The following is a 12,700-nucleotide window of genomic DNA, read 5'->3' as shown; positions in this document are numbered from 1 at the left end:
GAAATCTCAAAATGAAATACAATAAATGAATATTAAGTATTGTTCTAACTTACAGGACAATACCTCTATTTATAGTCTACTGGTCGAAATGACCATGACACTTCTCGGGCACCTGGAAGTAATCTGGGCAACTAAACTAGGTTGAGTCAATCCACTTAGCAACGAGTCTCTTCAACAATCCTGGGCTTCCCGGGTTCCTAGAAGGGATCCGGGCGTTTAGAGTCTGTTGACGTGGGCTCCATGCTTATCTGTTTCACAACGACTCTCGCTGATGTGGCCACCCTTTCCGAGCATTTGGAATCTAGGTGCTTGGAATAGATCTAAGCGCATGGAATGGTCAACGCAAAAGTTGACCATTCTTCCATCCGCTCGCTTGAGTGTTGCTTCGGTCGTCCAAATTGAGTTCACCCGAACTCAACTTCAGTCTTCTCCTCAAGCATGCTTCCTCCTTGGCTTCTCGTCCCTCAGATGTGCCACATGCATCATTCTCGTCCATCGGTATACTTTTCCGCAGCTTCTCGTCCCTTGGATGCACCGAGCTCGTCAACTCTCTTCTCGTGCCACCATACTTTTCTCTTCTTTCGAAGAAACTTTGTTTCTTGTAAAGTTGTTAGATTTTAATTTTTTTGAAAATTTTCTTACCATAAATGCTTCTTTGTCTTCGTCAAGCGATAAATCTAAATCCGGTTCATACTTCTTGGCTTTAAGTGCTAGGTTCCGAGTTAACTTCTCTTTATTTTTTAAGCCTACACATCTTGACTCGTGTAATTCGAAAGTAAAAAATAATTCTTCTAAATTATTTAGCTCGAGGTCTTTTGAAATATAATACGAGTCTACAATTGAGGTCTACTCTTGAGTTCTTGGAAAAGAATTTAGAGTATATCTAATTGAGTCTCAATTCGTTACCATTTATTCGAAATTCATGAGTCCAGTGATCAACTCCTTGATATTTACATGTAGTTGAGTTATTGTTTCTCCCTTTGTCATTCGAAGGTTTGTCAGTTAATTTTGGAGAATGTCTCGTCTTGTTGGCTTAGTCTCCGAAGTTCTTTCATGGAGCTCCAAGAACTTCTCCCAGAGTTCTTTGTGTTGGTTGGTCCTAGGAAGATCGTACCGATTCCACTGTACAAAATTTTTGTACAAGTGTTGAACCTTTCCTAAACAACCTATTGTGTTCTTTAGAAGTTAAATTAGGAATCGCAAATGGAACTTAACATTATTGATTCCAAATTTAACTTATCTGTTCTTAATGGTTTACACTTGGATTGCAAGCGGAACTTAACACTATTGATCCAAATCCACCTATGTTATAAATTCAATTAAATATTAATTTTCAAATTGGCTTCCAGGTTAAACATGACGAGACACTAGACCTTCTTGGATATGAAAGCAACCACCACTTTCTAGACAAAGCCTTTTAAGGAAAGCTAATATTTAATTTCCTTATATAACTCTAGGTTTAACCAAAAGGAACAATCGAATCACAAATTCGAAAAATAAAAACACAAACTTGAATAACAAACTCGAAAAACTAGAATCTAATGCCTCTTGTGCTAGGAATTCATACAAAAGAAAAATTAGTATGATGCGGAAAATAATTACTAGTTATATTTTCCTTTGTATGCAACGACCTCTTGATCTTCTACCGTATTCCTCTTTTTATCCTGGACGTTGTGTGGGCAACGATCTATCGAGATGAGAACCACCTAAGCCCTTCTTCTTCCTCCTTGTAAGTTTCGGCCAAACCAAGAATCCTCCAAGGATGTTGAATTTCGGCCACCACCACCAAACTCCAAGGGATGCAAGAAACAAAGCCTCCTTTCTCCCCTTCTTCTCCTAGCTAGAACCGGCCACCATCAAAAGCTCGAAGAGAAGGATGAAACCGGCCACTAAAGAAGAAGAGAAGAGGAGAGGGAGAACCTCTAGGGCCGGCCACAACCAAGGAAGAAAAGAGAGGAAGAAATAGAATAGAGTTGTTAGCCATGAAGGCACCCCTACCCCCTCTTTTATAATCCTTGGTCTTGACAAATAAAAAAAATTTAAATAAAAACTTCCTTATTACTTTGCCATGAAAAGTAAATTTTAATTAATTAAAATCAAATTCCTTTTCTTAAAACCATATGGTCGGCCACCTTAAGAGCTTCCAAAACTAGGTATGTTTTAAACAAAATTAAAACTTCCTTATTTGTTTTTAAAAATTTTAAAATAAAAATTTCTCTAATAATTTATTCCTTCATGGTTGGTTATAAAAGGAAATATATAAATTAAAATTTCTCTCTTAAAATATGTGGATTATTTTTTCAAAAAGGAAAGTTATCTTTAAAATTAAAAACTCCTTACAATCTACAAATAAGGAAAGATATCAAATCTTTTGTTAATTCTTTGTAGAAACTTATAAAAGGAAATATTTAATTTTAAAACTCTTTTTTTAAATCATAAACATGATTTATAAAAAAGGAAAGTTTTATCAAAATTAAAATCTTTCTTTCAATCTTCAAATAAGGAAATATATCAAATCTTTTCTTAATTTTTTGTAGAAAGCTATAAAAGGAAAATTTTATAATTTTTAAAACTCTCTTTTCAATTATGACATGGTTACAAAAAAGGAAAGTTTTATTAAAATTAAAATTTTCCTTTCAATCTACAAATAAGGAAAGATATCAAATCTTTTCTTAATCTTTTGTAGAAAGTTATAAAAGGAAAGATTTAAATTTTAAACTCTCTTTTAAAACCATGGAATCCACATAAGAAAAAATTTAAATAAAATCCCTTTTATTTTATATGTGGCCAGCCACACCTAGCTTGGACTCCAAGCTAGGGCCGGCCACTAATCTTGGCTCAATCTTTGGGTTTTGGCCGGCCCTAGCTTGGGCTCCAAGCTAGCTTGGCCGGCCACAAAAAAGTGGGTAAGATGGTGGGTATAGGTGGGTATAATTCTCTATATACAAGAGGCTACGATAGTGACCGAGAGGAGGAATTAATTTTGGGTTCCCGATGAAATTAAGCTTCCCGTGTTTGCCCCGAACACCCAATTTAATTTCATCAATAATAATTCATACCACTAAAGAATTATTATTGAACTACCGCACCAATCCCAAATTACGTTTTGGGCTACTTCTTATTATGAGTGTGTTAGTCTCCCTGTGTTTAAGACGTCGAATGCCCACTAATTAAATGAGTTACTGACAACTCACTTAATTAATATCTTAGTCCAAGAGTAGTACCACTCAACCTTATTGTCATGTCAGATTAAGTTCACCTGCAGAGTTTAACATGACAATCCTTATGAGTTCCTCTTAGGGACATTCTCAACCTAGATTACTAGGACACAGTTTCCTTCTATAATCAACAACACACACTATAAGTAATATCATTTCCCAACTTATCGGGCTTATTTATTTATCGAGCTAACTTACACTTGGAGTGTACTTAGTGTAATTTATTAGTCAAGATAAACTAATATCTAATTACACTATGACTATTCCAATGGTTTGTTCCTTTCCATCTTAGTCGTGAACTACTGTTTATAATTTACAAAGAACCGATAACACGATCTTCTGTATGTGACACCACACACCATGTTATCTACAATATAAATTAATTGAACAACTACACTTAGCAGTAAATGTAGATAATTTGACCAATGTGATTCTTAAATGTTTATACAAAAAGCTAGACTTTTAGTATACACTCTAACACTTTGGCAGATTCATATGCACAAATTCAATTAACTTCTTGAAGTGACAGTATACTCAGTAGGTGGAATTCTGCTTTACGGTTGGTCATGAAGTCAGTCTACTCCTTTTTGTTCCAAAGGTGCTATTTATTTTCTTATCCATTTTGATATTTAGTTGCTATAAAATTATATTTAATTATTAGAAGGATGTCAAAGTCACTTTTAAAGAATATCTCCATTCATCATTTTCAAAGCACAAACAACCCCTTAAACTTTGGTGGGTGAATACTTAGCCGACCATCTTCTTATTATTTTTGTCGGCGATTAGTTTTTTTAAAGCAGTTGGACTCTAATACTATTTATTAGTGCAGCAAAAGTGGTTCGTAAAGATAGAGAGGAGGGGAATAGCCCACAATAAGAAATTTAAACATTTCTCTTGCTTCTAGCTTAGCAAGGACACACAGATTAATTATTTAAGAAAAAATGACAAAACATAAAGTAAGAGGCAGAGAATTACTTGGTTACAACGTATGTGGTTGTTAATCTAACCTAGTTGAAAGCTCACTAAAAGACCTCTTTTATGAAGGCGGAGTAGTCTCTTATAAACTTTGAAAACTCAAATTGAAATATAGTAAATGAATATTAAGTATTGTTCTGACTTAAAAGATAAGGTCTCTATTTATAGCTTAATGGTCGAAATAACCTTTTGTTGATGTGGCACTTCCCGGGCCCTTGGAAGCAATTATGGTGCCAGGTCTCTTCAACGGTCCTGGGCTTTCCAGGCACCTAGAAGGGATCTAGGCGCCTGAAGTTTGCTGACATGGACTCCATGCTGATCCGCTTCGCCTCGCAACAACTTTTGCTGATGTGGCGCTTGGATCCATTCCAGACACTTGGAATGGTTAACTCAGAAGTTGACCATTCTCCCATCCGTTCACTTGGGTGATGCTTCAGCTATCCAGAGTTGAGCTTACTCAAACCTAGCTCTGGCCTTCTCCTCAAGCATGCTTCCTCTTCGGCTTTTTATTCCTTGGGTTTACCGAGCACATCCTTCTTGTCTATTGGTAAACTCTTCCGCAACTCCTCATCCCATGGATGTACCGAGCCCGTCAACTCCTTTATACCATACTTCTTACTCGCTACGTCTTCTACTCAACTTCTTGTGTTCCTAAGTCCTTGTATACTTAGATATAGACATCAAATCCATAGAACCTAACTTAACTCTGTTGACCACATCAAAACTAACCCGGGGTATTTACAGATTCTACCACAGAGGTTGAGTATATTATTGTTTCTAGTATAGCAAAATAGGATGTTTAGATTAGAAAGTTTATTACATAAATTGGTGTAGTTTCTAGCATAGCTAACATAATAGACCTTTATTGTGATAATAACGTGGTTATTTATCAAGCTAAGGAATTCAAGTCTCATTAGTGATCCAAACACATATTTCGACGATTCCATCTCATTCGAGATATTATCGATAGAGGAGATGTAAAAATATGAAAAGTACTGCTAGATGATAACATTATGAATCCACTGACAAAGGCTTTAGCACAGAGGAAACATGATAGTCACATTACGTTACTAAGTATTACATACTTCAGCAATTAACTCTAATGCTAGTAGGAGATAGTTATCATAAGATGATTGATATGAGACTATTGTATCATATTTTTAATAAAAGATAATATTTTATATTTATTACATTTATTTATATCTGTGGAAATTTGACCTACCCTACCTAGTTTTATTACCGACCTCACCTAGTGGGAAAAGCTTGGTTGTTATTGTTGTTGGTGGTGGTGGTGTTGTGGAAATTTGAATAAATATAATAATATCCTAAAGTGGTAGGCTTATTTTATAACATATCAAATAGTTGAATTGATTATGAGAAACTATAGATATATATAGAACACTACTCTTAATTATTCCTAGTCAAATATTAATTTACAAGGATAATATTAATACATTAAAACTAGCATGTATGTTACTGATGATTTAATTACATAAGTTATATATATAAGATATCAAATTAATACATGAATATATATTAGATAATATGTATTGAATTGATCATCTTTGAGAATATTTCATGGATTGTTATATGAGTGTCATAAATATTCTTATAGTGACTATTAGTATAGATAGTCTTTTATAAAGAGTTGTGTACTTCAATATCGACAAACATCACCTGTAACAAGGTTGATTATAAAGTCATTCACTGAGTATGCAATGAGTTATGTGAATGGTTATGTAGATAGAATTTGTCTTTTCTATATAACGGAAGTAATATCTGTGGACCCTTAATTAAGTAGGACTATTAAAATGCATAACCATGCTCAAATAAGTCGATACAAAATATCGAGCTTATTTAGTTAAGTAAGTCTACTTAGAGATCAAGAAACATATATATTTAAGAGAGAATGACACAATCTATGCCTCATAAATCAATCTAGATATCATAGATAAAAAGACTAAATTATACAATAAAATAGTCATAGAAAAATTAGGTTGGATTTACATTATTCTCATCACTTAAATAACTATAATGTATTGCTAGATGTCACTCATCGCTTGTGTCTTTAAAAATATGATTTTAAAGTTATTGTCAATGTTACAAAACTTATTGGGTCACACACAAAGAGCGCATCAATTTTGGAGTTTATTTTATTTTAGTATGACTAAAATAAAGTGGGCTTAAATTTTAAGTCTGAAATTAGTTTTGGATTTTAAACTTGTCATATTAATGATGATCTTTCATTTAAGTGGAGGATTGTTGGAAATACAATTAAAGTCTCATATTAATCTAACTGAATCTTATTAGATTACTGGATTAATCTAATTAAATTTTAAATTTATTAGATTAATGGTTAATCAAATATTTATTTGGGGTTTTCAAATAAACTTAAACCAAGCCATATTATTAGATAATATTTTAATAGATAAGATTTGACCACATTATTAGATAAAATCTTATTAGGTAAGACTTGGGCATGTTTTATTTGAGTTCTATTAGATAAAACTTGGACACGTTTTTTAAAGTCTTATTAGATAAGACTTGATGGTGGCAAATATGTCTTATCTGATAAGATAACCTTAAAAATTAGGATTTTATCTAAATTTATATATATATATGGTAGTTAGCACTGTAGATGATATATATCGTGATTCTCTAATTGTACTCGGGAGACGGGTGACGACTATACTCATGTGAATACTGCTAGAGATGCAAAAGTATTAATTGTGTTGAGATTGACCAAATTCTCCAAATACATAGCCAGATTTGATGTATCAAGAGGTAATATTAATTTCAAACTAATGGTGTAACTTGAATTCGTATAAATTTCTGATAAATTTTTTATTTCTATGTACTTTCTTTATTTAATTTCATAAGGAACCCTATAAAAACTCAAAAGTAAAGTATTAAAATATATATATATATATAATTTAGACCATGGAAACAAAAAATCATAGAGACGGTAAACATGTGAAGTAAACATGATTTCTATGATTTTTTATAGACATGATTTTTTTTTCAATCACACAGTTTTTAATTTCATTGTACAACATGCCACCAGACAAGTAATAAAAATACATCAAATTTTAAATTCGATTCAATTTATTTAAACATTTAATTTTTTCAAAAAAATTAATTAATACAGTTAAATCAGTTTAATTACGATTTTAAAATTACTTATTTGATTAAATTGAATATACTGAATTAATAAAAATTTTAAATAAATGAAAATATCAAATTTTATTTTAAAAAAACTGATTTAAAAAAAATGGTTAACTTAATTTTCGGCCGAGCTAACCGATATTTTAACGGTTCGATTTTTCAATTTTTTTTAAAAAAATTAATTAGTTAGTTTGTTCAAAGAAAAATAATAATTCGATTTGATGCAATTAATTCTGTTCCATTCTTTCAATTTGATTTTAATGGAACACCCCTATAGTTTTTGATATATTTTAAACCTCATCAGCTGTTGATGTATTTTCAATTTACATAAAAGTACAAGCAAAGTGTCTGCTTGTCTTCTTCCTCCTTGACAAAATATCTTTTGTCTTGTATGGTAAGCCATCACAATGAACAGTTCAGGGCATGTGCAATTCTATTGTTTTTTTCCCCTTAGTTCAAGTCATTGCAGAACACAAACTGTGATGATTTCACAAGTCAACGATGTTTATGGGTCGCCACATCTTTGGTTTTATTTTTTAGTTTATTTTTTGCTCTTCTCTTTGAGGCAGTGCATAGCGTTGACTTTGGTGAATTGCACTGAAAAAGGAGCTTTTAGGGTTCTTAGAATTGCTGTTCCTCTTGCTGAAAGAGTAGTTAGCTTCGACATTTAGCTTGCTTATTGGTCTTTGCCTTTTGTTCTTTGATCTCCAGTAATTAGCTTGCTAGTTGACTTGTCATTGTTTGTATCTCTATCAGGTCTGAAGGTTTCAGTTTAGAGAATAATATCTTCAAGGATGGTCCTGAAAAACTGGGTTGCAGGGCTAGTTTTATTGTTCTTACTCTTGTCATTTCACCTAAGGCTCAGGGTGGTATTGAAGAACCCCTTAATTGGAAGGCCTCTTCAAATTCCTGTCTCTGTTGATTCATCTGTTCATCTTTCCTGGTCTTATCCTCGGAGCTCAGCATCTGTGTCGATCGATCTGCGAAATGACACACAAATCCTGCCTGATGACATGCTGCTCTCCAGCCTTTTCTCTCCTCGAAATCTCTCAAGTTCAGAGACACAGTGCCTTCAGACTTGGTATTACTTGGACAGCTTATTGAACTCCTCTCAGGCCTTACCGAATGCCATTGAGGCCAGCCGAGGAGCTGTAGTTGCATGGCAAAGTCTCATGGACTCGGTCGAAGAGGAAAAGTCGAATGGCTCTGGAAATGGAACTGCAAAACTGAAGGAAAAGGAGAAATTGTGCCCGTATTCGATTCGAAGAATGAATGCTTCAGAGTTTGTTGATGATGGCTTCAAGTTGGTGATTCCCTGTGGACTGACCCATGGTTCCTCAATCACAACGATTGGCACTCCGAGTGGATTGCTCGGTAACTTTCAGATTGAACTAATCGGGGCAGGCCTTCCGTCGGAGCTAGATCCTCCTCCGATCATCTTGCGTTACAATGTCCGGCTTCACGGTGATGAAATGACTGAGGATCCAGTGATCGTCCAGAATTCATGGAGTGCAGCTACTGATTGGGGCAAAGAGGAGAGATGTCCTTCTGAAGATGTTCAAAACAATTTGAGAGGTACTGACATGGTCGATTTTTTCGCCATCCATTTTTGGTTAAAGAGTTTTGCAATCTACTAGATACAAGAGAAGAAAAAGTAGCAAAGTATACACTCAGTCAGAAAGTTCATCTTGTTTGGAAATTGGCTGCTCAAGTTCATTTAAGATCTTGTTTTAAACTTATTGTCCATATCCTTTGATTCCTTGCAGTTGATGATTTAGAGCAATGCCTTGACATGATCGGCAAAGACAAGGACTACAAGTCTAACTTATACAATTTTCCAAGGAGGTCCATGGGCCTAATGGATGTCGTAGAACAAAGAAAATACTTTCCCTTTAGGCAAGGAAATCTTGCCATTGCTACCATTAGGATGGGATTGGAGGGAATCCAAATGACAGTCGATGGCAAGCACATAACTTCATTCGCCTACCGAGAAGTACTATTACCTACTCTTCTTTTTCGATTCATCGGTTTGTGTCCTTAAGTTGTGCCTTTTGTTCTTTCAGAGCATGGAGCCATGGCTTGTGAGTGAAGTGAGAATAACAGGAGACATTAAACTGATTTCTGTTCTCTCAAGTGGTTTGCCAACTTTAGAGGACTTCAAGCATGTTAAAGATTTAGACATAATAAAGTCACAACCAATACCACTTCACAAACCGGTGAAGCTTTTCATCGGTGTGTTCTCGACGGCAAACAATTTCAGACACAGAATGGCAATTCGAAGAACATGGAAACAGTACGAAGCCATTCGATCTGGATCTGTCGCCGTGCAATTTTTCGTAGGTCTGGTAAGCATTCAAATCCATATGCACTTCGATTTAAGCTTCATTTCAATTGTCAATACTATTTCCTCATTGTTCTAAGTTTGGCACATTCACATCTTCCATGTTACATTTCTTACTGTTTGATTCTCAAATAGCACAAAAACAAAATGGTAAATGAGCAACTTTGGATCGAAGCTCACACCTATGGAGATATCCAACTGATGCCGTTCATCGATTACTATACTCTAATAACATGGAAGACAATATCGATTTGTATCTATGGGGTAATGTAGTTCAGTAATCACACAAAAAGCCTAAGATGTTCCCAATTGTGTTTTAACTTTAACCCCTGTTTTAACAGACAAACATTATATCCGCAAAGTATGTAATGAAAACAGATGATGACTCTTTTGTTCGTGTCGATGAATTACTAACCGAGCTAGAGGAAGAGAAGGCGACGAGAGGGCTATTGTATGGCCGTATCAACAATGATTCTCAACCTCATCGAAATGAGGACAGCAAGTGGTACATAAGCCCCGAGGTAACGATTTTGCATCCAAATTCATCTACATTGTTTCAAAACCACAACTAATGCTATTAGTAAGCATTCTACTTTCTTGAAGGAATGGCCTGAGGAGAACTATCCAACTTGGGCTCATGGACCCGGTTACATAGTATCGTGTGACATCGCAAAAGCTGTATATAAGCAGTACAGGGAAGGGCATTTGAAGGTGATCCAGATCAACGACTTGATTCATCCTTGTTAATTTGTACTTTTTGTTCTTAATTTGTTGGCTTTTAATTCTAGTGATGTTGGTGCACAGATGTTCAAGTTGGAAGATGTTGCAATGGGCATTTGGATAGAAGACATGAAGAAGGGAGGGATGAGCATTGCCTACGTCGACGATCGGAGGATCGACAGCGACGGGTGTGCCAACGGATATGTTGTAGCTCATTACCAGCAGCCAAGGCAGATGCTGTGCTTGTGGCAAAAGCTCCAAGAGACAAACCAAGCAATTTGTTGTAGTTGATACTTTACAGTATGTCCCCTATCAAATAGTTGGGGCAAAGGTTTCACTATAGGGATTGACATTGTTGATTTAGCATAGAATGAAAAGAGATCAGCATTTGCAAGAACTAAAGGGCTATTTGTCTGTGTTTTTTTCTTGAAGAGATTTATAAAAACAATTATTTTAGAATAGATGAATGGAGATAGAAAATCACACACACAACAAATATTTATATAGGAATTCATGGAAAATAGAAATATATATATTCGCACATTAATAATGCATATTTATAGTAGGCGCTTTCAATCAAACAAAAGATATAAATGTGGCTTTGCCAAATACAGAATGTATTGATAGTACAAGCACCGATGTAACTTCCCAGTTTTTAAGAGAATGCCACGTGGTATGGTATGAGGATAGAGTTACACCCTTATCCTTAAAAATTTTAAAATTAAAAACATTAATCGACGACTGTAAAAAATCAAAATACAAATTCTTAATGAATTTAAAATTTAATTTCAAAGAAATTGTCACATTTAATTTTGGGCCCCTGCATCGTTTTCTCGTTCCAGGGCTCAGACAATGACTAATGAAGCAGAAAGTGCATCATGAGTTTTTTATTTTATTTTTCTAAGACCTTAAATTCTTTTTTATACGAGATGATAATAAATAATCATTTTAATAAATAATCATTTTACACATCGAGTCGAGAGTGTCTCACGTGCTCAGCTGTCAATTATGGACAAGAATTGCTCGATTAAATTGTCTTTATTGACTCTCGCTGCATCATTTCATACGATCCAAAAATTAACACGTGAGTCATGCCAACGAGTAATAATTATTATTATTGAATGTTTTATTATAAATACTTCATCATTCAACCGGTTTAATTTAACTTATGCATATAAACAAATAAATTTGCAACGTTAATTTTTAAAATTTAAAAATATCAAAAAACTTTCAAATTAGCTAAAATTTATTTACATGGCCACGTAGCTATCATTTTAAAAAGTTTTTTGGCTAATTTGAAAGTTTTTTGGCCGGTTTAATTTAACATTTTTAATTTAAAAAGTTTTTTGATCATTTTAAAAATGTAAATAGGCTCTAAAACATGTATTTATTTAAATTAAAATTGGGCAAAATAATCATACGTCACGATTTTGAGTCATCGGCGCACTAGGTGCGTTTTTAATAACTATAAAAGAGTACAGAGCAAAATAAATGTATTCAGATATCAATTTTAAAGTGCCTATCTTTAAAAAAGACATCCCATCAATTTATTATTTTAATATAAAAAATCAAATAACTTTTAGATAAAGTAAATTATTAAAATCTCTTGTTCATACCGTTCCTATTTCGCCACGTTATTTTTCGATGAACAAAAAGCAAGATACAAACATGTCCACATTTCACAGCTTTACAGGGAGGCCAAATAATTTACATTCTAGAGGACAAAAATGTTATTATTATTTTTTGTTTACTTCATATGCAAAATAAAAAAATAATAATAATTAATAAATTATGAAGGTGAGATCTACTTACGTCGTTGGCGAAAATAAATGCTTACCGTTGGACCCATCAATTATTGAATTCACATTACTCGTGGAACCTAACGAATGAATTTAGATTTTTTTGGACCTTTTTTTCTAAATATCAAATTTTAAGGGAGCTTCTCGTAAAATTCCAATTTTAATCGGCATTATATTGACGATATATATATATATATATATAATAAAATTATAATAAATTAGTAATCGCAGAACGCGTGGAGATTTGTATAGTCCGTTCCTAACTGCTGCGCCAGACGTGCTTGACGACCCTCCCATTCGCGCTGGATCTGGATCCGTCATTCTCCCTTCCGTTTCTTAATTATTTATAAAGTCATTTTTATTAATGTAATAACAAAATAAACAGCTAATTCGATGTCCGCTCTGTAATTACAAAAGTAAAATAATATTTTATTTCAGTTTTTTTTTATTCTTTTTTATTATCGAATAATTTGTTTTTTTTA

General features: G+C 33.7%; 1 protein-coding gene across 1 annotated transcript; it reads left to right on the top strand.

Moving 5' to 3' along the window:
* Positions 1 to 8,152: 8,152 nt before the first annotated feature.
* On the top strand, positions 8,153 to 10,710 carry LOC122044916 (beta-1,3-galactosyltransferase GALT1-like). The gene is made up of 7 exons (XM_042604965.1): positions 8,153 to 8,933; positions 9,125 to 9,351; positions 9,422 to 9,703; positions 9,835 to 9,963; positions 10,041 to 10,220; positions 10,303 to 10,410; positions 10,504 to 10,710. The coding sequence occupies exons 1-7, from the start codon at positions 8,153 to 8,155 to the stop codon at positions 10,708 to 10,710; spliced, it is 1,914 nt and encodes a 637-aa protein (XP_042460899.1).
* Positions 10,711 to 12,700: the final 1,990 nt, after the last annotated feature.

Source organism: Zingiber officinale, chromosome 1B, assembly GCF_018446385.1.
Source record: "Zingiber officinale cultivar Zhangliang chromosome 1B, Zo_v1.1, whole genome shotgun sequence".
In the NCBI taxonomy this organism is placed as follows: domain Eukaryota; kingdom Viridiplantae; phylum Streptophyta; class Magnoliopsida; order Zingiberales; family Zingiberaceae; genus Zingiber; species Zingiber officinale.
Note: the sequence above shows the minus strand (reverse complement) of the source record. Positions and strands in the feature narration are given on the sequence as shown.

What these genes read in the sequence shown, in the direction of transcription:
- LOC122044916 (XM_042604965.1), top strand. Translation starts at nt 8,153, where the DNA reads ATGGTCCTGAAAAACTGGGTTGCAGGGCTAGTTTTATTGTTCTTACTC. An exon ending in TGTTCAAAACAATTTGAGAG is followed by an intron (nt 8,934 to 9,124) that starts GTACTGACATGG and finishes GATTCCTTGCAG; the next exon opens with TTGATGATTTAGAGCAATGC. An exon ending in AGTGGTACATAAGCCCCGAG is followed by an intron (nt 10,221 to 10,302) that starts GTAACGATTTTG and finishes ACTTTCTTGAAG; the next exon opens with GAATGGCCTGAGGAGAACTA.